The sequence below is a fragment of the Anopheles bellator genome, chromosome 2 (genome assembly GCF_943735745.2).
Source record: "Anopheles bellator chromosome 2, idAnoBellAS_SP24_06.2, whole genome shotgun sequence".
Lineage (NCBI taxonomy): Eukaryota > Metazoa > Arthropoda > Insecta > Diptera > Culicidae > Anopheles > Anopheles bellator.
In genome coordinates this window covers 2,397,841-2,422,578 of record NC_071286.1, presented here as the reverse complement: position 1 = coordinate 2,422,578, position 24,738 = coordinate 2,397,841, and the positions used below count along the sequence as shown (strand labels likewise).

The 24,738-nt window shown below is 49.8% G+C and overlaps 4 protein-coding genes across 6 annotated transcripts in view; 2 read left to right on the top strand and 2 right to left on the bottom strand.

Moving 5' to 3' along the window:
* LOC131209263 (bicaudal D-related protein homolog) overlaps positions 1-3,312 on the top strand; it is a 16,170-nt gene extending 12,858 nt beyond the window's left edge. For all 3 annotated transcript variants that reach the window (XM_058202286.1, XM_058202287.1, XM_058202284.1), the window contains 3 exons: positions 973-1,726; positions 1,799-2,079; positions 2,148-3,312. In XM_058202286.1, the coding sequence (XP_058058269.1) occupies positions 973-1,726; positions 1,799-2,079; positions 2,148-2,558 (1,446 nt within the window). In that variant the 3' untranslated portion in view covers positions 2,559-3,312. The remainder of the gene's footprint in view (positions 1-972; positions 1,727-1,798; positions 2,080-2,147) is intronic.
* Positions 3,313-3,696: 384 nt separating this feature from the next.
* On the top strand, positions 3,697-5,081 carry LOC131212350 (ubiquitin fusion degradation protein 1 homolog). The gene is made up of 2 exons (XM_058206187.1): positions 3,697-3,835; positions 3,896-5,081. Exons 1-2 carry the CDS (start codon positions 3,833-3,835, stop codon positions 4,802-4,804), a joined length of 912 nt encoding a protein of 303 aa, XP_058062170.1. The 5' UTR covers positions 3,697-3,832; the 3' UTR covers positions 4,805-5,081.
* On the bottom strand, positions 4,970-5,853 carry LOC131212351 (actin-related protein 2/3 complex subunit 4). Its single transcript, XM_058206188.1, has 3 exons — positions 5,825-5,853; positions 5,169-5,740; positions 4,970-5,110 (listed from the first exon to the last, which is right to left on the bottom strand). Exon 2 carries the CDS (start codon positions 5,720-5,722, stop codon positions 5,216-5,218), a length of 507 nt encoding a protein of 168 aa, XP_058062171.1. The 5' UTR covers positions 5,723-5,740; positions 5,825-5,853; the 3' UTR covers positions 4,970-5,110; positions 5,169-5,215.
* A 1,033-nt stretch (positions 5,854-6,886) lies between these two features.
* On the bottom strand, positions 6,887-7,951 carry LOC131211793 (zinc finger protein 239-like). Its single transcript, XM_058205413.1, has one exon. It carries the CDS (start codon positions 7,949-7,951, stop codon positions 6,887-6,889), a length of 1,065 nt encoding a protein of 354 aa, XP_058061396.1.
* Positions 7,952-24,738: the final 16,787 nt, after the last annotated feature.

Sequence of the window (24,738 nt, the reverse complement as noted above, 5' to 3'; positions counted from 1 at the left end):
AGAGAGAGAGAGAGAGAGAGAGAGAGAGAGAGAGAGAGAGAGAGACTGCCACGCTATGATTCAGTGACCGGCGGTTAAGAACAATTTATGGCCCTTCGCGGCCATTAATGGGTTCTCTAATGGGCGAACAGATTGCAAAAATGCAAAGGCGGCACCGAAACGCGAGACAGTCCAGGCCCAGTCCGCCTCAGTTCCGTAGTAGTAGCAGACCCTATTCGGAGGTGTTTCGTGATTCTAGCCCCACCTGCGATAATTAACCGTCGGCGGCGGTCCGTGGTGGTCCGGAGTGCCCTCCACTTGGGCTAACGGACGTGTGGACGTCGGTAAACGATTTGGCCCCCATCTCTCGGTCTGTGTGGTGACCCGTAGTGCCGCAAGAACCCCTTGGCTGCAGCGGCTAGGTTAGCGAAACCTACTTAGTAGAGCAGTTCGCGGCGCAAACAACGATAAATTGGTCTGCTGTTCCGTTACCTTCGGCCACAGGGCTGGCCACACAGTGACCAGTAGAGGTGGCCTCGTTATGCGGAATTCGTTATCGACGGGTGTTCTGATCCACCACGAGGTCGTGTCCTTTGGTTGCTAGGACGTTCCATACATGGGTTAGAAAGCGGCTAAGCTAAATCTCGAACTCGACAACCCAAGCATCGAATTTATCATGTCGAAAACAAATGTTACCTGCTGGTAGACTTCGTATTTTGTAATGCTTTTGCGATGGTGATTGGATTGCCCAACGATTGCTTTCACTCTGCATCATCGATGGCTACTAGATGGCATTACTGCACTGGGGTTTGAAGGACGAATGGAGAGAGAGAGAGGGGGGGGAACTGTCGTTCCATCATGCCATTGTACGATGGCTACTGTTTGCTAAACTAATTGGCCCGGCTCGGCTTAAATGTCAGGTTAATTTTGCCAATCGAACGGTAATTCGTAATTTTGACTAACCTCAATTGGTACTTCGTCCCGTCTTCACAGAACTTGGAGCAAGAGAAGTACATCCTCAAGCGACAGCTAGAGATCAGTTCGAGCGAAAATGAGGCAATCATCCTGGAGCTTCAGTCGGACATCCGGCAGTTCCGGCAGAAGCTGGAGGCACAGGAGCAAATCATGCGCCAGATGGAGCGCGAGAAGAACATGCTGATCGAGGAGCTGACGGCGCAGAACACGCGCCTCTCGAACGAGCTGGCCAAGTCGAACGCCACCGAGCAGCAGCTGTCGGCGCAGCTGCAGGAGATCAAGGAGCAGTGCAACCGGCGGACGCTCAGCATTCAGGACCACGTCAGCAGCCTGGAGAGCCTCAAGAACGAGCTGCGGCTCATCCTGGAGAAGAAGAACGAGCTCGAAAACCGGCTCCACATGACGGCGAACGAGCGCGAGAACCTCTCGATCGCGCTGAACGAGGCCTCCGAGCGGATACACATCCTCGAGCGAAGCACCAAGGAGCAGGACACCAAGTACCAGATGACGGTGCAGACGCTCGACAGGCTCGAGCGTGAAAATGGGACGCTCAGCGAACGGCTTGAGTCGTTCGACTCGCAGCGTTCGTTACACAGCGAGCTCAACCACCACCACCACTCGTCCTTGCTGCAGGAGATGAACGGCGAGGAGGATGGACCCGCGGCCAAGGACGAGGCCGGCCAGCTGGTCCTGAAGGAGGCACAATCGGTGTACAAGCAGCTGAAGACGCTCTGCCAGACGCTGCGCAGTACCCATCACGATGACGATTCAGGTGAGTATTGGCCCCCCCCGTGGGGGGAGTTACGCTCTTCCGATTGCTACAATATCTTTGCTCCCGCCGTAGGGCTCCACTCGGACATGTCCTTCTCGTCGCTGGACAACACGATGGCGTCGGTGTCGGTGATGACTACGCCGAACCCGGAAGCGACGAGCGCCAGCATGACCGTGAACGATAAGTTCAGCCGCGGGATGCTGTCGTCCGCCGCCGATGAGCTGGTGCACGTCATCATGAACCTGGACGCGATGCAGTTCAAGACCATGTTCGAGCAGACGCGATCGATGCTGATCGAGCAGGAGGAGGAACTGAAGAAGAAAAACGACGTCATCATGCAGCTGGAGAGCAAGGTAAGCATGGATGGCGCGTGCCAACATAGTCACAACTATAATGGCTCGTCCTTCACTCTCCCGTCTAGCTCTCGGTACGAGACGTGGAGCTGCAGAGTACGATCGAGGAACGCAACCAGGCCCGGGAGGATGCGTCCCACTCGAGTCTGGCGCAGGACGAAACGGTGGTGCAGGCGCGCAAGGATCGTGACGCGGCGATCGAGCGGCGTACGAAGGCCGAGGTGGAGCTCGCCAAAAACCGCGTGGAGTTGATGCAGGCAAACAGTCAGCTCCTGGAAGCGATCCAACAAAAAGTGGAACTGCTGCAGCAACTCGAGCAGTGGCAAATCGATATGCACGAGCTGATCGAGGAGCAGATGAAGAACAAGCTGATCGAGACTAGTACAAAACCGCAGCAGTCGGGCAACGGCGGTGGTGGCGGCGGCTCAGCAACCGGTGGCCGGAAAAGCCGTCTGCTGGACCTATTCTACCATCGATGAGACCTACACAGAGAGCGACAGGCGCCTCCGCAGCGCCTGGCTGGGGGGGTTCACTGATGCATTTAACTTATGATCCCGGCCGAGATACCGACGAGCGGCACCCAACGATGGGACTGGAGCGATTCCATCCGAACAACCTGACCACAGAACCACCACGAAAGGCTTCGGTTTGGGTTTTCACAAGGACGCGTCGTTCGTGACAGTAGCTCGTTAGAATTCTGCTAGGTTTGTGGCAGTTCCGGCCGACACGTGAGCAACACGAAACACACCGTTAGCTAATGATGGATGGAAGTAATTTTAATTCTTTACCCTTACGATCAAAGCGTTACTCTTAATTTACCTTGGAATTAATCGCGTAATGTGTAATGTTCTAACCAAAACTTATCGTTAACATCGAGGCGTGTCTGTTCCTTTTGTTTGGCGCGTTGTTGGCTAGCCGTTGCGCTGTTGCGTAAATGTGATAAGAGAGAAAAAAACGGGGAATCAAACTTTTTGTACACGAACGCGTGGAAAGGAGAAAATGTCAACAAACTGTGAAATATATCAAACAAAAATAAACTCTAACATACATCTGTGGCCTTTTTCGGTTTTCGGTTCGCACCGTGAGGCAAGGAAGGAAGCTATTTCTAATAATAATAATAAATTACACCGAGTGAGGCCGATTGGTTAGGAAGTAAGAAATCGAAACGCAGCGATCGCTACTTAACGTAATCGGTGGCAGACGACGACAGAAAAGAGGCCACCGTTCCCCGCAAGACAATGAAATAATATTTTGTATATACTCGTGTTACTGCTGAATGTGAAGAATAATTTAACAATTTTTAAAAAGGGATCCGCCAAGTCTGATTGTTTCCTTTGGGTGTATCTCGGTTTTCGATGAATGAAGTAAGTATGCTCGTCGGTTGCGTTAACCAAAACTTTTCCTGGAACTCGCCACCCAAACCGAATAGGAAACCGAACCGATTTCGAAACGGCGTTCCATTCAAAATTGTGTTTCTCGTTATTCTCACTAGGTGTCTGTGATCGGATATTGCTATAAAGTTGGGCTCTGAATTACTATAAAGCCACTATAAAGAATTATAGCAGTCGACAGCTGTCAAAACAGTCGCCAGTTTTTATTTACATCGTCATTGCGACTCTAGGAGATACGTATTAAAATAAGGAAAAATCGTTTTCACTTCCCCGTGTGTTCATAAATCCACCTTACTGCTCAGGGCCTCTCTTTTTGTGTTAAAACCGTATCTCGTCATATTCAAAGGGATCAAATCGACAAAATGGTGAGGATCCGATGTGTGTATCGCAGTGCCCGTGTCGTTAACTGACTTTGCTTTATCTAGTTTCAGTTCAACGGGTTCAATATGATGTTTCCGGACCACACGCGTCCTTTCAACACCACCTATAAGTGCTACTCGGTGTCGATGCTGCCGGGCAACGAGCGCCAGGATGTGGAGAACGGTGGCAAAATCATTATGCCACCGTCGGCGCTCGATCAGCTCACGCGGCTGAACGTTGTGTATCCGATGCTGTTCAAGCTTACGAACGGCAAGATCAATCGCAGCACGCACGCTGGCGTGCTAGAGTTTGTGGCGGACGAAGGCAAAATCTACATTCCCTACTGGATGATGCACAACCTGCTGCTGGAGGAGGGCGATATTGTGGAGATCGAAAGTGTGTCCATTCCGGTGGCGACGTACAGCAAGTTTGAGCCACAAAGTGTCGAGTTTCTGGACATCACCAATCCGAAAGCGGTGCTCGAGAATTGCCTGCGGAACTTTGCCTGCCTGACGACGGGGGACTTGATTGCGATCAAGTATAACAACACAACGTACGAGCTGTCGGTGCTGGAAACGAAACCGGGCCCGGCCGTCACGATCATCGAGTGTGACATGAACGTAGAGTTTGCGCCCCCGGTCGGGTACAAGGAGCCGGAGCGGAAAGAGAAGGAGGAAGAACCGATGACGATCGACCCGACCGAGCTGATGCCGGAACCGACCGGGTTCGTCGCGTTCAAGGGCGAAGGCACGAGGCTGGATGGGAAGAAGAAAAAGGACAACTGTGCGAGCGATGCGGTGCCGGTGCAGCGACAGAACTATGTCCGCGGTATCCCCGATTACGATCATCCGTTTGGGTTGCTACGCTTCGATCGTAGCGTGCGGAAAGCGGAACTGAGCGAACCCAAACCGGACGAGGATCAGTTCCGAGAGTTCCAGGGCGAAGGGTTTAGTCTTAAGAAAAGTCGCAAGTAGTCACCGCTACTGGCTGTTGGCCCCGGCTCTGGGGACGATCCTTGTGATTAAAACTTACGCGTAGAAACGGATGAATGTCCACTCATGTGTGCTCGTGTGTTTATGTGTGTTACGAAACTTATATTTCCGTCTCTTCACCACACTATCGTAGGAATTCTATGGTAGATAAAATTACGAACCAAAATGCTTTCGACTTGTTTTTGTTTAGTTTGAATACGATCCGAAAGGATTAATACGCTTTGCATTTCCGCTTCTAACGCGATTCACTAGCTTGCAGCACGCTGCCGACCGAATCGGCAAAAAATGCTAAAATGGAAGAGAACGTTAATTAGTGGGTCCACGAAGTATCGCCCGATTGGCGTACCTTGGAATAGTTGAACAACTGTGATCGAGATCGGTGGCAGTAGCACCTTAGAAACGCTTCAGGAACTCCTCGGAGCAGATACGGGCCCGCGCGTTGACGGCCAGCTTCATCTCGCTGATTTCCTTGTCGATCTCCTCCATAAAGTGGATTACGAAGTCGACCAGCTTGTGCTTGTACATCTGCTCGGTGTGGAAGTTGGTGATCAGAAAGCTGATGTCGTAGCCCTCGATCGGTTTCCGCCGCAGGATGATAAAGTTCTCAGCCCGCATCATCATGAAGCGGGTGAACTTGTGGCAGAGGATTTTCTCGATCTCGTCCGCCTGCTTCACGGCGATGCTGATGCGCACCGAATTGACGCTCGTTTCGATCAGGACTCGTTCCTTATCGTTGCGCGATATGACCACCGGCGTCAGCAGCAGTTCTTTGCTGCTGCGGACTTCCACCTCCGGTTTGTTGTGCCGCTCCACGACTTGCGACGAGAAGTTGCTCAAACACATCGCCGCCGTCAGCGTGTGGCGAACGGCCGTCAGGTAAGGCTTCAAAGTGGCAGCCATCGCAACACGCGCGCTCTTCTGCAAACGAGGAAGTATATTAGGAACACAAATTTGCGGCCACCGGAACGGTGAGTCAGAGTGCCCGGATCGTGTTTTTCTTACTTTTCGAACCCGCCCCAGATGCAAAACACACTGCGGGAGAGATAGCGATATGCCAATATCTTGCTGTCACTTAGTGACAGCTCGCTCACAGCATTTTCAAGTTGGTTTGAACGCGACGCTTGACCAAGTTCGAAGCGTCGCCTCGGATTTTTGAATAGGATGTTGAAGGAGACTATTTTTTTTTCAAGTGCACCCATTTATCAACGATTGTGGGAAGAGCAAAAAATACGTGAACTTGAGGAAAACAGAGTGCGCTACGGAGCCACAAAATAATTTTACAAGGTGATGGTAGGTCACCGAAACTTCATACCTACTTGCTGCTGCGACTATTTGGAATTTAGCCGGAAGCAGCAGGCGGAAACTCCACCGATGGGTACAAATCTGCTCCTGCCACCAACCATAGAGGAGACCCGAAGGGCCATTTGCCGACTGAAGAACAACTAAGCACCAGGCACCAACGGGATTGTAGCTGAGCTCATAAAAAATGGAAAGAAGAAAGTAGAGCACGAGATTAATCAATTCATAGTTGGGGTACGCGATAGCGAGTCGATGCCTTTGGACTGGAATCATGGCAGAGACCCATACACAAAAAAGAGGACATGCAGTCCCATACGATGATGAAACAGTTGGCAACTCTCAGGAAACGTCTACCACTGATCAGATCTCACCATGCGGCAGATCCTCGAGCGGTGGAAGGAGTCTTTGTTACAGGCTATAACCGCTCGGAGGTTGTAATTGCGTGTTGAGTAAGTAGGTAAGGACTGCATAAAACAGTAATCTGCAGTTAACACTTTAAGACAAACGTCAAAAGCCAAGAGCAAGGCAATGTTCCTTGATGATCCCTAGCTTAAGTTTAATTCAATAACTTTTTTCTATATTTCAATGCTATTTTCTTTCAGTAATTTAAAGATTTCTTATTTTATATACAACCCAGTATCAAAAAAAAATTAATTTTATTGTACTGATTCAGATTTGTGAAATTGTTCTAACTGCTATTCCCGAATTCATATATTTTAGTATTCATACTTATTCTAACCCAAACTTGAATGAACAACGAAGGAATTAATGAGGTTCATCCTTCTTATGAATTTTCGAATGTTCTGCCAGCTTGTTTGATGTCTTGAATGCTTTGTCACATACTTTGCACTGGTATGGCTTTTCGCCAGCATGAATAAGGATGTGATTCTCTAGTTGATATAACCGTGGAAACTTTAAAGAGCAATGAGGACACTGATGGTCCTTATTGTGAATTTTCGAGTGTTGTCCTAGTACTTGTGATGAATGGAAGGCTTCGCCACAGACCTTACACACATAAGGCCTTTCGCCGGTATGAGTGCGAATGTGATACTTTAGACTAGATAACCATGGAAACTTTAAAGAGCAATAAGGACACTGATGCTGTTGATTCTTATGGTGAATTTTCGAATGTACTGACAGGTTTCCTGATGAACAGAAGGCTTTGTCACATACTTTACACTGGTATGGCCTTTCGCCAGTGTGAGTGCGGATATGAATCTTTAGCTTAGATGACTGTGCGAACGTTAATGAACAATGAGGACACTGATATTGTTGATCCTTATTGTGAATTCTCAAATGTTCTGCCAGATTGCTTGATGAACAGAAGTCTTTCTCACAGACTTTACACTTGTATGGCCTTTCGCCGGTGTGAGCGCGGATGTGTACCTTCAGCCTGCTTAAAAATGGATATGTTGCGGAACAATGAGGGCAGCGGTGCTCGTGGTTTTTGGAATGGCTCTTACTATGGACTTTCCGGGTTCCGGGACTTAAGACGTTTTGAGTAGATTCTGCTGCTGAATCATCAGCCCTTGTATTATCTGCCACGGTCACAGGATAATCTTTTTGATCTTGACAGATCGAGTCCAAAGGAAGACCATTCGTTATTTGTAGCTGATGCTGCTTATCGACCTCTTCGTACTCTGATTTGATTGCAATTGGATTTTCCTCTGCCTCGAATAAATCATCAGGTATTTTGCCACAACATTGATATGTACTATTTGCATGATGAACTTTAAAACACTTCTGATTCAAGTGCAAATGCTTCACTGTATCCGGTGAGGTAACTTTAATTGACAACTTTGTGCCATCTGCACATATGTTCTTTGACATAGAGTGATTTTCTTCTTCTTCACACATGTTCTTTGACATAGAGTGATCTTCTTGATCCTGAAAGACCAATTCTAAAGGATTTGTTTGCAGCTCGTCCTGTTCATGATCCAGTATAGCAATCATTTGCAGCCGATATTGCTCATCGACATCTACGTACTCTAATTTGATTGTAATGGGGTTTTCTTCTGCTTCGAATGGTTGGTTGCCACAACATTCAAATGTACTATTTGCTTCATGAACAGTACAACACTGCTGATTCAAGTGCAAATCCTTTGCTGTATTCGATGAGGTAACTTCAGTTTTGATAGACAATTCTGTGCCAACCGTTTGTTCGGCAGAGTGGTCAAAACGGTTTTGACTGATTTCTGATGCTTTCTTCGCTTTGTTCTGCTCTTCGATAAATTTATCGACCAAACCATTGTTTTCATTACATCGCCAGCGAAACATCTCCATCTTTTCCAAACGCGCTTCGCACATCGTGCACAAATACGATGGAACTCCAGGTAGGAAATTAATCTGGAAAAATAAGAGTGCCATAGAACAATCTTCCTTGTAGCACAGGGCGAAATGTGTGTTTCAACAAATGTACTACCTGAGCACCGGTGCCATCGGAGAGCTTTTGAAGTTTATATTGTTCGGAATCGTCGTTCGCTAGAGCCTCCAAAGCATCATCATTCGACAGACACCATCGACATATTTTTGCATTTCTGGAAAATAATGCGCTATTATACCTTCCAATCATTATTGAACTCCAACTTACTCAACACTATCCTCCTTTTTAATACATGCCGAAGATTCCATTTTAACTGCAATCGTTTATTTTAGCGCCTTTGTAAAATAAGCCACTTTGCACTTGTTTATTAAACAAAGCTTGCTTCAATGGATTTCTCCTTTTGACAATCGGTCGATTTTTGACAGCTTCTGGGAAGAGAAAAAAAGAGCCATATTTTCTTACATGAGCAGAAAGAGCCAAAATTTGTTTGTCAACAACGGCGCTCCTGAGTGATGTTGTGAGTGAGTTCTTTTCAAATTAAAATTTTTTACAGGGTGTATCAAGTTTGTGTGAATTCTAATAACTGCGGACCACACGAGCCGTGAATAAACGATCTGGCATTTCAGATAAATGCCAAACTGTTTATGCCTTGGCGGACACGTAAAAACCGTTGGCATCCGTTTTGTTTGTAGGATAATGTAAGTTCTTATTTGCTGGTATGGTAACAAAATCTAAAAACTGCTTCGGCTTGCTCAATATTTCAAAAACCCATTCGTTTCTTTCTTCATACATTTTATTGTTTCAGGTTCTTGCTTTAGAAACCTATTCAACCATTTCCGGAGAACGTAAACATATCGCAAACATATAAAATATCGCCACTTACTTCAATCAGGCCTTGGAATCGTTCTAAAACATCAGGAACTTTGCCCAAGAAGTTATGAACAAATGCTGTGAAAACACGTCCATCCAGATCCAGTCCATCCAGGGTCCAGCCATATCCTGGCCTATGACGTAGACATTATAGGTCGACGGTTCCCCCATGTAGCTCAGGCCTACTCAGGGATTGAGCAAGCTGCGGAGAATCTCGGCCTACAGATAAATGAAAATAAGACCAAGTTCATGATGGCGCCACCGTCAGTAGCCCCACCCACAACAACCTCCGGTAGGTCTCGCCTCGGTAGGCTCCGATGGGGTGGTCATGTCATGAGTATGGCGTACGTCGAACCAGCACGTAAAGTCTTCTTAGGGCGTCCAGAGGGACGGCGGGGGGGCATGATGGGCCCTGATGTAGGCCAAGACCACTTGGCGGTTGTAGCCAGATAAGAAGCAGAAAAAGTTTATTAAATATAAGCATGAAAACCAGATAGTTTCACTTGTGGTGTGTAATACTTTCCGTGCCAGAGTCGGCGAGATGCCCGAATCCATCCCGCAGGCAAAACTAAATCGAACTTAGAATTCAGATGGAAAAAAGTGAAACTAAATCGGCTCTGTGAACTTAAATCATTGATTTAAGCCCCCGAAAGTCGAGCGAAGGAAGGCCCTCGGCAAGAGTGCCATAAAATGATATCTTACCATGGGACCGAGCTTCTCCGGCAACACAGTACACCGACCACCGATCGGCCATTCGTAACACGGTCGTAGTAAATTTTCATCAGCTTCTTCCATTGCCTCGTTCGCAGCGGATCGTCCAACGGGTCGCTGGTCAGATAGGAAAGCGGAAAACGTCGTCGCAGTCGGGGGTGGTGGGGCCGTCCATGGATAAACCTCAGGAGGTTAGAAAAACTTCTCCACGTCAAGTCGCACGGTCTTTGAGGGCGAATGGTGGTGGTGGCCAAACTTTAACCTTTTTTTGTCTTGCGAATGTTCCGGTGAAATGGTTTCATGTGGAGCAAAACTTTTTACTCACTCTTTCTCCTGCCCGGGCCTCGCTGCTTGGCAATCAAATAACATTTTCCGGCACGATCTGGCAAACCAAGGCGAAGGACGCTAGTGCCCCGCCGAGTGTGTCGACGGGTAGCCGGGAAGGGAACCGCAACCGAACGCACACAGGAGCCCAAGGATTCCGAACTAGTCGCGCCTCGTGGCACCTCGTGGCACCTCGTGGCACTGCGACACAGGGTTAAGCACGGGGACGGGGAGGGCCGTAACACTTTTCTAACCGTAAATTCCACTGTTTACGAGCTCGCAGGATGTGAGGCCCGAAGAGAGAAAGTGCCATTTTTGCGTACTACCGCCCGCTCGCCCACCGACCCCGACGGCTCTCTAACGAGCACCGGAGCGAGCGGAGTTTCAAAACTGCCACACAGGTACATTGCTTGCAGTGCAGCAGGAAGTTTCATCTGGGTTTCCCCTGTTTCCGCTCGGAGCCATTAGCTGCAACAACAAGTTAAAAATCCCAGGAATGCCGGTGGCCGTGAGGCTACATCTAGCGCTCATTACAGCCATTATTCCCCGGGATACCCGGGGCTCCGTCCGAGCGAACGGATTGCGGGCCGAGATTCGGTTTCGAGTTCGCGACCAACAACTCATCCTGTGTGGATGGATGGCGAACGAAGGAACAGAGCGTACAACAAACAAAAAAGGAAACCGGTGATGTCCATTCTGGTGCGGCACTAACTGCGTACTTCTTATCCGGATTTTGACACGCCATTTCATTTAAATATTTGCCGGACCGCACCTCAGCTGGTGGTGCTGGGCACAGAGTCAGCCGGCCAGGAAGCCCCGGCCCGGCGGGTGGTGGAAGCGAAAGCTCCAAATTTATGATTATTATTCCATCTTTTCCGCTCTCTTGAATTCACGCGCGAAACGCGCCCGAGTACAATAGACGAAGCGAATGGCCCCAGCAACGCAACCTAGCCGCTGGATGCTTAATTTGAATATTAATAGCCCGAATTCCGGCCAAACGGCCTTAGCTTTCTGCTGGCCGGACGTTGGCCCGGGCCACGGCCACGGTCGACACGGTGCCCGGCCTAATGGTACAAATGTTTCTGATTATCCGCGCGAGTCCTCGTCGGTGTCGGACTATTTTTTTGTGTGTGTGCTGTGGGAGCTCCGTTTCATTCGACTGATTAACTTAATACACTCCAGCCAAAGTTCTGGTACGCCGAGAACTGGCCACTACGTGCGAAAACGAATCCTAATTCCAACGCTGCGTTCAGCGATTGTTGGTTCGGTTCGCCTCGCGTAGCCAACAGTTCCGGTCCGACTGTTTGTCCAGTGCGTCCTCGTTTTGGGGGTCCTTACTGACGCCCGCGAAGGAATGCAAGCATTGGTCCTTTCGGGTCCTTTTTTGGTTGCTCGCAAGATTCACGGGATGGATTAAGCGGGCCGGTTCTAGTGCCTAAAAGGAAGTCAGGAAAAAAGTAGTGTTCTTAGGGAATCGCTTTAAAGAACTTTTTAGATAGAGAGAGAGAGAGCGAGAGAGAGAGAGAGAGAGAGAGGGGAAGGTTAAGAAAGAAAACGTGGATTCGTATCTTTAGCCACCATTTACATAACTAATGAAACAATGCGATAAGCGTGGCCGGCAATTTCCGTCTGGAGATTACACTTCAACCTGTTGGGACTGTCGAGGTAGAGTGTTGGGGCCAAAGAACTTTTCGCAACTGTCGATAATGAGCACAACTGTGGGGCTCTCTATACCTTCGAAATGACCGATCATTAGTTGCCAACCTTCGAGGCGATCGCGAAGGTCAATTGGTTCACCGGGAACCATAACCAGCGTGTGCCCGAATCATATTTCTAAGCGCAACTTCTGAGGGGTCCAACTTTTTTGCGTTTCCCGAGAAGCTTCCCGTTAGAGCCAGTGGTGGCCAGTGGAACCCATATGGACGACTTTTGTAATTTGGCGTCTATTATTCATCCATTCGCTAATCTAGCCGATGGGAAACTTACCTAATTGCTTCTATTATTTACGGTAAATTGTGGGCGATGAATTATTTACCTCCCATTCCAAGGGCCGGGTTGGCCGAGGGATCCCGCCGCCGCACCGGTGCGATGAGCTGTTGCGGTCCGTAAAGCTGCCATTAGGGCGCACTCCGACTCCGCGTGGAATCTCCTCGGGGAGCATGCCGGCATGTGTGTGCGCGAGTGTGTGAGACAAAGCAGGATTCTCACGTATAAACTTTGCACCCCGGGCAGGCCGTCGGAAGAATCAGTTGGGCGCCGGGTCCCGTGCTGACGGAATATTAAATATGGCCATGCCGAGCCAGGACCGGTTCGGTTAGCTGTTTGTTTCTTGTTGTTATGCTTCGTGTTATGGGACTCAATAAAACACTGCTGCAGTAAGAGACCGGGGGGCTGTGAGACCCCGGCATCCTGCGACACCCGGTGTAGATGAATTTTTCATCTGCCTCTCGGCCAAGGAATCGGTCCGGATCACCACACAGACCCGGTGTGTCGTCTTCGCTAGAAATCGAACCAAGCTGTGTCTGTTTGGTGGGGGCAGGCAGGCAGGCCGGGTGTGCGGCTTGTGGCTTCCGGCTTCCGGCTTCGGTTGCGATGCACACAGCGTCGAGTGTCAACGGAGAGTGCTTAACGCAGGAGGCTCCGAGAGGGCTTTTTGCAAATCATAGCAACCCGACCCGACGAACCCGGATGAATAATGAATAATGGCAACGGAGAGCGTTGCATCGCACGGATTGGTGTCATCTTAAAACATCAGAAGCCTTCAACCGTAAGTACCAGTTGATCCTGGTGGCAACATCCTCTCGGCATCAGCACGTCATTTCGTCGAGTGAAAGCCTGCAGCTTTCTTCACAAACTCTTCCCTAATGATGCCGGCGTCTCGACTACTAAAAGTAATGTTATTTTTACCTCTTGATTGTTTTATTTCTCTTGTTTGCTTGTGGACCCCCCCAAGGACTACACCGCAGGACACAGTGCCTAATAGAGCCGATCAAAATCCAATCACAGGCCCGGTCGCGGTCCATTTTCTCACGCACTCACGCGCCGGCGGATGGCGGATGCCGTCACGGCCGTCAGGCCAATAAAACGATTGATTGAAAACGCTTTTTATCCCGCAGCGTCGAACGAGATTGGGGCTCGCGAGCGAACGGTTCGACTGGCGGAGAACAAACAACCTCCCGTCCAGACCCGGTTCCGGTTCCAGTGCCGGGGGGTCTCGTGGCCTACCGCTGTGCGTTCTTCGAAGACAAAATGGCCGGTGGCCGCGTGACCAGCCACGGGAGCAGCCTTGGGCGAAGGTGAGAATATAAATAAATTAGTTGTTGTCGTCCGCGTCCACTCAATAACAGTCCACCGAGCAGCAGCACCAGCAGCGAAGTTGGCCCCAGTGTGGCCCAAAAGGGCAGTCAATTTGCGAAATGAAACGAATCAATCGAAAAACTTTGGAGTGTTCCGTTCCCTCCAGCAGCATGCCATGCCCGCGGCGAACTTCCTTACCAACATCGTCATCATCATCGACAACGGGACCGCATGTTGGCATGCTTTGATTAATGCTATTAAGTTGTCGGCCGTACCTAATTGTGTCATGCGTTGGGCTAACGAGCCTCCGATACCTTCGGTTGGGGTCAAGCATTGGGGACAACGCTGTTTTTTTTCCCGTTGCGCCCTAAACGGAGCTCTTGAATGGCGAATTTGTGGTAAGACCGTTCAGTTAGGACATTAGGCGTAGCTTCTAAAATTTTCTTCTTAAAGTGAGGTGGTATTTGTAGTGGCTAGTGAGCCCCTTTTTTTGTAATCAAAAATATAGTAAAAATCAGCCCTTTTTTACGTAGTAACACAGATTAGCAATTCAGCAATTTTGTTGCCCCACGCATTTCGGTGTGTGCGTGCTGCGTACTTTAATCAACCCATACCTGCAAAGGATCCTTTACAAGGCCCCGCACCGAGCCTGACCGATCTGGGTGCTAGTGGTGGCACATCGAATCCTTTCCCGACCCCTGATCGAAACCTTGCGCAAAACGTGATTTATTGCCGCCATTCATTCTTATCGCTCGGTTTGCAGCGCTGTCCAGGAGCGGCCCCGGGGCAGCCCTGCCCTGTCGGCTCAGGAACCCGACCCAACCCTTTGCCGTGTTTGCTGCCGGATTAGAGGGCTTGGCCGGGGCCCGACCGCCCGAAACCAAACTTTATTCATATTTAATTAGGGGAAAGTTTCATAAAATTTCAAGCACACTTTTCAATATTCAACTTCGAGGACGGGCGTCCGGGTCGGCTGATCCTTACCGATTGGGGTGGACCGGGCCGAGCCAGGCGATCCTTGTCTGAGGTTTGTCCCGGATGAATATCAAGCAACTCATGTTCTATTAGCCGAATGTCGGGTTTTATTATTAATGCCTTCGCCTCTTTGCGCCGGGGCTCGCCACCGGTTTCGGGGCATGCTCTCGTGGCGTGGTGGGCTTGAGCTAGTTTTTATTTCGAGAATACCCAATTGCTCCGACACTACCCACTACCCAACACCACCGGCCGTGTTTCCGCAATCAGTTAAAATGTGTTCCTCTGGCCGGTTCCAGCGCGGTGCTCTTGGAGCAAGCGTTTCCCACAATCCACCGGCGATCGCCAAAAGAACACTCAAAAATAAAAACAAAATGTTTGACCAAAGCAAGAAAAAAAAAACAACGAGCGGAGCCAAAGTTTGGAGTAGCAGACATTATTCAGCAGTACCCGCCAGCCAGCCAGCCAGCCAGCCACGAGGACGACGAGGACTTCGCCCCTTGGCACCCACTTAGTCGGAGAGTCGGAAAATCAGTCGGAACAGCAAAGTTGTTCATGCGTGTGGCGATGAGAAATTTCTGGACCGTTCTTCAGCTGTGGACCAGCATCTGGAGTGGCCCCAGCGGCAGCACCGCCACTAGGACGTGCACACAAAAATAACATCGTTGCCCTTCGCACAAAACTCCAAATTGCAACGCCCCGTGACTGACTGGCGAGCGGACTGGAAACCGGAAAAGCATCTCGGGGCCACTCCTCCGCGGCCGCGGCCACAGAACTTGTGCCCGAGTTTTCCAGTGTTTTTCGGCGATTGTCTCGGTCCGCCATTGTGATGTGGCCTTTCGGGTTGCTCCGACTCCGACTGTCTCTGATTAGTCGCTCTTTGCTCGGGAAGCCCCGGGAACGCTACACATTAGCGGCGTAATTTGCTACCCTGTGACGCGGTGACGCAAGCTGCGCCACGGAATTAGTGGCCATCTGTGGACGATGACGATAGTGCCAACAAGAAACATCGATGAAACATCGGTTCGAACATGGTTCCAAAAAAGGCGGATTACACGGTGGCCACGGACCCGTCAAATGGCAGCCAGCGGCGGTGGAGGGCTATTATTTACTGATTAGCCTCCGTGTCCGTGTGTTGCAAATGGCGGTTCACCGCGATCCTTCGCGGGCTTAACACGCGCCCGGCCGCGACACACGAACTGAGGATGAAAGGCAAACGCCGCTCGGTGGAATGCAGAAATGATTAAGCTACTCACAAAATGGCCAACAACCACCGGGCGGGGCGGAGCGGGGCGGGAAACGGAACAAACGGAACAAACGGAACTGCACGTTCCGGTTTTTTTACGCCCACGTCCCGCTCGCCGGGCTTAAAATTACATCATTGCATCGTCGAGTAAAATGGCATTCACCAGGACGTCCACCGTTCGTGCAATCCGTCGTGGCAATCATCGTCCCTGGCCACGAGGGTGCTGATTGTGCGCGAGCATTCGCGACGATGGAAGGGTTTAAAAGCGCCATTCTTCCATTTTTGCCTTTTTTCCCGAGGAACCATTCACTGGTTGCTTCCGGCACAGGACGGTGTGGATCCTTCGCCGGTCGACGGTGCGCTTTTTGCGGCCCGATAGGTGTGTGGTGGTCGGCGAGTGAGTGTCGTCATGGGCACCGGCACCGAAGTAGGCTAGTTGAGTCGGAGCACGCTTCCGTTTTGCTTATTGTTGGGGCCAAGTGTTTGTTAAACGCGTTTAAATCGTGCTATTGTTGCGTTGTGTCTTCCGCAAAACTTTTGTTCATTAAAAAGATGAATCAACGTGTTTTGTTTTCATGATTTTGGAAGTGACATTTAAATTAACTTAAGTTCTGTAACAACTCCTCTTTGTTGAAGCCATCGCGTAAAAAGGTGTAAAAGGTTGCATTTGGTAAAAGTGACACTTCTTTGGTCGAATCCTCCCCGAGACGAAAGGAAATGAAAAATAATGTAAAGAAAATATTCTTATTCTAGTCACTCGCTCACGTCATTCGCCACTAGTCACGTATTTCACCGTGCGTGAGAAAGAATAAAATGATGGTATCTGGGAGAGTGCGAGAGAGAGAGAGAGAGAGAGAGCGCTCCGACAGAGAGGAAATAAAAGCTCTAATTTCATAAACAAACAGAGTGTAAGTGATACATCTTCTCGCTCTTGCTTTGCGTGGTGCAGCGGAATGGCGGAACAATAGAAACACACCGTCACCGTCCCAGGACGACGATGAAGTCTCTGGGCGACGGCGGAGATGAAGCGAACGGAAGTACAGGCGAGTGAAAAATCTCATTGGAATTCCATGCTCATCTATTTAAAATGATACAGGGAACATCGTTAGAGTCCTGTGCCCCAGGAGGGAGGTCCCGAAGGTGGCCAGGAGGCAACGCCCTCCCCCCATCCCACCTTCCGGTCCGATTTCCATGCGCGAACATCGGGCCCCGGTTCCGTTCGTTCGAAAATGAATGAACCTCGGTCGGTTGCGGTCGGGAAAGCGATACTTCTTTCGGCTCGTCGCCGGTTTTAGGACGGTTTGCGGAGTCGTCATCCGGTGCTCGGTGTAACACGAAAGGGAGCGACCCGTAAGATGCGTGTAGAGTCGCTTTGAAAGACAAGCTACTTCGCAGAACCGGAGGCTGTGAGAATCTGGGTTGTGTTGCTGGGTTGCTGGTTCAACCCAGACCGAGCCCCAGATTGAAGGATAAAAGTTGGCCGTTTCGAATTTCCGCTACAGTCCGCCTACGGTCGGCCTGTCTCGCCCGATGGTGCAGAAGATCACAATTATTTAATTCACTCCAAACATAACCATTAAACACGGTGCCGTGAGCAGCAGCTTTGCAAATTGTTGCTAATGCCCATAACGGTAATAGGAATTCCGAAAGGCATCGAAACAACAGACAGCCACGTGGCCGTGCCAGAAACCACAGCCAGTTATTAGGAAATTCCCTCTTCAATGGAGCGGCTGTGGCCCTTCGGGGGAAAGCACACCGACCGCCGGCCCCATCGTTTGCCGATAATCAAATCATTGTTTAGCCGAAACTCCGGACGCTCGGACCGCCGGGGTACCTTCCTTGCCGGGACGCGTATATTTAAAGCAAGCGAGTCTCCGTATGATAAATTGATAAAACCACAAAACGATGCCACAAAAGGACACCGAAAAGGGCGAATGGTGATGTGGAAAAAGAGAAGTTCAACACACAGACACGCACGCAGAGTCCGATGCTAAATCCGGGAGTCCAGAAGCCGTATAAAATATTTAAAACGAACCTCCGGAGCTCCGAGGAGTGAGGGCAGCCGAAATAAGGAAGAAAGTGTGGCCCCGACCCGACCCGGCCGTGACGTGAGAGCATCTTGAAGGGCACCCGGCGTCTCCGACGCAAAAGGAACGTCGCCGGGAGCGGCACACATACCACGTACACACGGAGGCCGCGCCGTCTAATGTACCGTAAGGATGACCTGCCATGCGAGGTGTTAAGAAGGAAAATGGCTGCGGAGCAGAGTGGACGACGGTGGATCAACCCCGCATCGTGGCAAAGGCGGGTGGAATATTTGTTGCGAGCAAAATAGACGGAATGGGACGGATGGAGTGTAAGAATGGCACGAAAAAGGAGCAGTCCCTGTATCAGGATTCGGCAGGAGTTGAAGGTGGAACACACTGTGATGGGGCAGGAATTCATATTGACATCCTTGACCTTAACCGTCGTGTGTCCTCGTCGGTGTATGTTACCAATTATTACCCAACAGAGCTGATCGTAAGATGATTTTTATATAATCGCCTTTTTGGTAAAAAGAAATGAACCAAACTATATTTATGAATCTTTTAAGTCACACATGTATCATGGGTTCCCTTCTACTTGCTACTTCAGTCTGGATGGACCTCACAGTGAAAATCTCACAGTGTGTAAGGTCGGCCCACCTCGACAAAAGACCGTTCACCGTAAGAAGATCCTGTCGACCGATCCATGAGCGAAAAAAAACGGTGGAACAAAAAGGCGGTATAATGTATTTAAAGGAAAGCATAGCTCGGGCTCGGGGTCTAGGGTTTGCATCGGTTCCGAGAGCATTGCGAGATGCCGAGAGCGACCTCCCTTTTGCTCTTTTCTCGGTGAACAAATAGCACAAAAAAGCACGAAGCGGTTCTGTTGAATAAAATATACACCGAGGAAAAATTTCGAACCAACCTTGCCGGAAAATGGGAGAAGAAAAGGCTGTGGCGCGGGTGTGGCGCGTGGCTGAAATCGGCTGAAAATCGGCGTGTAAAGGATATCTTCGCCATCGCACTCGTCCTCGTCGTCGTCGTTTCCGTCGAGACCCCTTTATTTGCCTGCGAGGGAAATGGGTGGAAAAATGCCGCCCCATTTTGCGGGCAGGGAACAGAAGCCAGCGGCTGGGAGCATCTTAGAGGGGCCGGTGCCCATTTAGTAGCCGGTCCGTGGTCCGCTGTAGCCCCGGCAGGAGCTCTAAGTGGCAAGGATTCTCGGACGTGGTGCGGTTCCGGGGGCCCCATATGGCATCCTTTTTCGGGTGGTGCAAACCACCACGTGATCCACCCCGGCCCTGGTGCGAAACTTTCCAAATATATGTTTTCCACCCAGTGGCCATGCCGTTCAGGGGGGCGCGGGGGCTGCCTGGATGACTGGCCGGAACGATGGGGAGGGGGGTGGATGACCACCAGCCGATGGCCTGGGCAAGTAGATAATCGAATGCGCATATGATCAATGATTGAAGACCCTTCGGGCTCGGGAACTTACTACTCGGAAAAAAGGATACAGGACCCCACGGGCGAGGGTTAAGGACACGCACGCACGCACGACAAGTCCAGTTCAAAATTCAACCCCTCGACCAGCAAAACGACGACCATCCGACCAAATGGGTTCCCCAATGGGTCGGAAAACGGACCGTGAAAAGGGAGTTAGTGGAGCAAAAACGCGAGAGAGAAAGAAAAATCAAAACGAAACATAAAAAAATCTGGCCGCCCAATGGGAGGGAAAGGAAGTTTCACCCAACAACGCCACATCCGGCTGCGGCCCACACGGTGGCCCACGGTGAATCAAGAAGAAATCCCAAAACGAGGAAGCAGCAGGAACAATAGAAACGCCGGCCGGTTACTAGAAACCCGGGAACACGATCTAGGTCCTGTGCGCGAAAAAAAGGAATGAACCTTGGCTACCGAATCGAAGCGAAGGTACTGTGCCCGCCGAAAACCGGCTACAATGAAACAATGGAGCACACAAAAGCCCACTAGAATGCGTTAGTTGCCCGCGCCGTGTGGCCGGACGATGCAGCCATTAAAGTAAATCATAAACAAATCCTCGATTGGGCACCCCCAAAACATGCCGCCGATGACTGGCTGAGCCTGACTGGGTTGTGATCAAAAGGTGGCCAAAAGGACGTGAAGCGAACGGGAGACGGAAGATGCCCGGTAATAATTCGCCATTGTATCCTTCGGATGGCGGTGGCTTGCCAACTATCCTCCCGATCTCGGCCGGGTGTTGTAGTGCTACGTGGCACATAAATAATTGAAACCATTTTATCCCGAACTCGGTGCTGTGTAGTGTAACAATCCTCGGATGTGGCCCCCACAATCCCGTGATTGGATTTGCGGACCCCGAGAAGTTCCGGCCGGTTCTTTTTTTTTTTGGGAGGGAGCTATTCCGGAGGACTTCCAGCACCAGGTACGTAAGGTGTTCCAGTCGGTCGGTTAGGTTAGATGCAATAAAAATTGCACGAATCGGAGATTACAGTTCACCGAAGCCACCAGGGGAGGGCAGAACGGTAAAACGGATCCTCCTGGGCGCCCCCGGTGGGAAAATCACACAAATCGATAAGAATTTTATTGTTCACTGCCAACAATAACCCCGCCGGTTTTTGGGGAACGGCGCGAGAGAAACAAAAGAAACGATGTAACGTCCGGGACTTCGGCCTTCGGTGTATTCAGATTGTCCACACCCGAAAGGGGATGGCCGCCGAGATTGGTATTGGAAATCGTCGTAATCCTGGCGACATCTCGGATCGGCACGGAAATTTTCGATGTTTCGGGGAACTACTCGATTCTTGCTAATCGCTCCGAATGAAGCGAACCGAATCGGACGCAAGCAGCTCGACGCTCACATATCTCAAAACTCTCGACAGGATAATCGATGGTACTGTGTGGGGAAGGGGAGGGGGGGGTTTGCAATCATCACATCCGACGCATCGACGGAGTTCCAGAGTTTTTTGCTGCACCCTCTGCCGGTTCTCTCGTCGTAGGCTAAGTTACGGCCAACCTCGGCCAGGCAACGCCCCGGTGGCAATAAAACAGCGCCGGAAGGAAGCCAGGCCCCGGGTCCCGAAAGGATGCAATTTGGCTGGCTGACGGGGACTCGGCGATGCCGACGACGACGGGTTTCGGGATGGCATCAGCAATTTGTATCAGCAATCGTCATCGAATCGTGCCGTGAAAGCGGCCCGATGCTACGCTGTGTGCCGATTAGTGGATGTAGCATTGTTTGTCTTTCGCTTCCACGATGGGGAGCTCCTTTTTTCCCGGAGCGTCCTGGTCCCGGCCGACGGACGGAGGAGGACACCGAAGTGCATCCTTGTTGCTGAACGAACGTAAGTGCACTTGATAGAATGTAAACCACCGGGCCTCGGTTCCGACGCCCGGTTCCGAGCTCGTGTTGTGTTGTGTTGTGGAAAATATATTGTTTTCGAGTGTTTGCGAACCTCTAGCGTGGCAAAGCGGTGCCACTTTTCCGCACAGGCGGGACCGGGCCGGGGACCTGAAGAGAGCTTAATTCATCTGCAACTATAGATCGTCCCGGCAGGTTCCTGGCAAATGCTTTCGTTATTTAATGGCGAACGCACGAACGGTGGAAAGACACGTAGTGCCGACTCCAGCAGTGACACTTTGGTTTATCTGCGCCTCCTTTGGCACATGTGAAGCGGCGCAAGTGGCTACTTGCGGTGGTAATTTGTTGGTTGGTTGGTGCGCCGCTCCCATCGAAGTGTGCGCTGCGCTGGGGACACCGAACAGAACACCGCGCTCGGTCTCCGAGCACCGAACCCGTCTTTGTAAACCTGCTAACGAGAGCTAATTTCCCGAGTGCGCCCAACTACGACGACGACGATGGTGTTTTATGAAATTTATGTACCAACCGGGCTCCCGGACTGTTGAGTGCCATTGATGATTTATCGCTTCGCAGGACACGTCTGCCGTCTGTTTCCGGTGGTCGAGCCGAAGATGGGGCACAGAACCGTTACAGACGCACCATTGATACATTACGTTGCGGTGTCCACTTTTAGATCGATGAAATGTTCTTAATGCAGGGTGGAAATATGAACTGAACGGTGCATAAAGGCGAATAGGATATTTAATGAGAACGTAATGTAATTAAGAGGCGCTTGCTATAAGCATGTAGTAATTTATCAGGTATAAAACTTTAGAATCAGGATGTTGAACAAATGGCTCTGCCTGTTAATTCGGACCTCCTAGTTTTGCTATTTAGTTGGCAATATTACCTTATTTTGACACTAGGTAAATGATTTAAGGTACAAAAAAAAAAATAAATTGAGTTAGCAACCGATCTTTGAAAGGATTAGACATGTTAACTTTTGTGTCTGAAAATGACGGCTTGCGGCGATTATTATTTTTCTGCTACCTCTTGAAGAAAACTGCCTCAGAATCACATCAAATGCTTGTCGGGAGTTGCTTTTCGAATATCGCAGTGCTTTAAGCGGTTTAAAAAATTTAAAAATGGCGATTTTGGCTTAACAAGGAAAGAGCGTCGGAGGACTCTAAAAATAGGACTTTCTGATGGTACCAGGAAGCAACACAAGCTCCTAAAACCTGCTGAAACCGTGAATTCAAATCGCTACTGACAACAAATGATCAATTTGAATCATGCATTGATCGACAAACGGCCAGAATGCCCTGTCTACTAATTAGTTATGGAGGCGCCAGGTGCGGTTCAGGTGCTACACCATCCGACTTATTAATCAGACTTGGCCCCATTCTGATTGTCATTTGTTTGCATCGATGGGACACCCATTGGCTGAGCAGCACTTCGATTTCTACGAGGAATTCGAAAATAAGATGACTGAATGGTTTGCTTCAAAAGACGAAGAATTCTTTCTCTACCAGAGAGATGAGAAAAATGTATAGCTATGGCACATACTTTGAATAAAATAAAAAAAAGCATTTCAATGTTATAAAAGAAGGGTTAATTAACGGAAAAGTAAAGGCTTGAAATTGAATGAGAATATTAGATGAATAGATGAAAGGATGAAAAGAAAGGATCTTGTTATTAAGTTGTAAAATATTCCAAAACCATTTCATTCTGACTCGTATCGAATCAACGATCTTTAAGTTGTTATGCTGCGACATAAAAGAAATGCAAAAAAAACACAAATAATGGAACTGCTCTACCGTAAAAGAGCGTTTTGTACAATTGCACTCAATGAATGACAATATTTTACAAATAACCGGACCGGTTCGGTTCCGTTCACAGTCCTGTTCCCGTTCACCGAGGCAATAGTGAAACGATTCCCTTTGCTCCATTGTCACAACCCACTTTGCCAGCCAGCCAGCCAGCCATTCGCACAAAAGCTCACCGATGGCGGCGAGATCGGAAGTGAATGCTCCAGCTTCCGGTGTCCCGAGTCCGTCCGCCGAACGTCTTGCCCACCGCTCGGGGAAGATTGTTCGGTCGATTTTCCGTCAATGTCGTCGCGCGGTCGTTCGTCAATCGCACCCCGTCGGCGGCACTGGTCTCCCGGGTGCGATGAAAAACTCGTCCCTGCGTCCCTTGGCCGGGCCCCGCCTGGGGAACAATTTAATGTGCAATGCGAAATTGCAACGGAAGTGCAGGGCATTGAATGGAGCGAGCGAGTCGTCCGTCTGACGGCCACGGGGCCATGTTATCGTTAGTGGAGCACATAAATTGTTGCCTCGGCTGCTCCCGAAAGACATCGGCGATCCTGTGGTGGGTCGGGTGAAAGGAATGTCCCCTCTGTCCACCCGTTCGGTCGGCGGCCGAAGCATCGATGCATCGAGCTGCGAGTTGCGAGATTGATCGATATCAAAAGCTGTCAGTAAGAAATCGAGAAACTCACCGAAAGGGGCGACAGAATGCTTCTCGTAGCACGGCTTTGACTGCGAACCTGTGTTGCCACTCATTGCTCCTATCGGTTGGTGTATGGGATGTAAGTGACCCGACCGGGAGACAGAACGAGAGAGCGAGAGAACGTATCCGTTTGGTGTACGTATTTACAATTCAATTTGATCAGCACATTCACTTCGGCGAGCCCCATTTCGGAGTGGTCAAGCGAAGCGATTCGGTTTCCTTAATGGCGAACATCGCAAACGGATGTCGGTGCCGGCGGGCAGACGTACGCTGCATTCACGAGACGGATGTTGCTTCATCAAATGAAGCCTGGGGTGAGTGTCCACCATAGACATCGCTCGCTGTTTAAGATGCCGTCAGCGAAACCGAGCCCGAGACCGTCTCGGTTATGGTTTATAATCTAATTGAAAATGCGATTTAAAAAGCAAACGGAAACTTCCGACGGTGGTTTCCGGCCCTGGTGGCCCGCGACAAGCGATCAAACCGGAACCGGAACGGAACGAAACAGAAACATAACTCATTAGCAAATGAAAGTACACGTTTAAACCGTTTCGCTCATTCCTTCGCGCAATTTGCCTTTCGCAAACTCGTCGGAGGGCCTGTGACCAGTGACCGGGTAAGAGGTGCTCAAAAAGTCGCTCTTGAAGATTTTCCACGGCGTCGGCTAACTTCGAATTGGCCGCAGTACGAAAAGAGGGGCACAACGATGAAAGTGGATCGATCGATTGCTTTGCGCAAATTAATTACCATAAAACGAACGAACCCGTTCCACCGTTCGTAAAGGCAAAAGGGACGATAAAAGGGCGCGATGGTGTTGCACTTCATGCTATTAAATTCAAAGTCTTCATAGAGCAATTTTTTAAGCAAACTCATTACAATAAATCTGGCAAAGAGTTCGTCCTTAAGGCTCCGCCATACGAGATGTGTTAGAAATTATGCTTCATCAACAGAAACAATTTGCAAGGAAGCATTGGAACTTTGAACAATGATTTGAAGTAAATT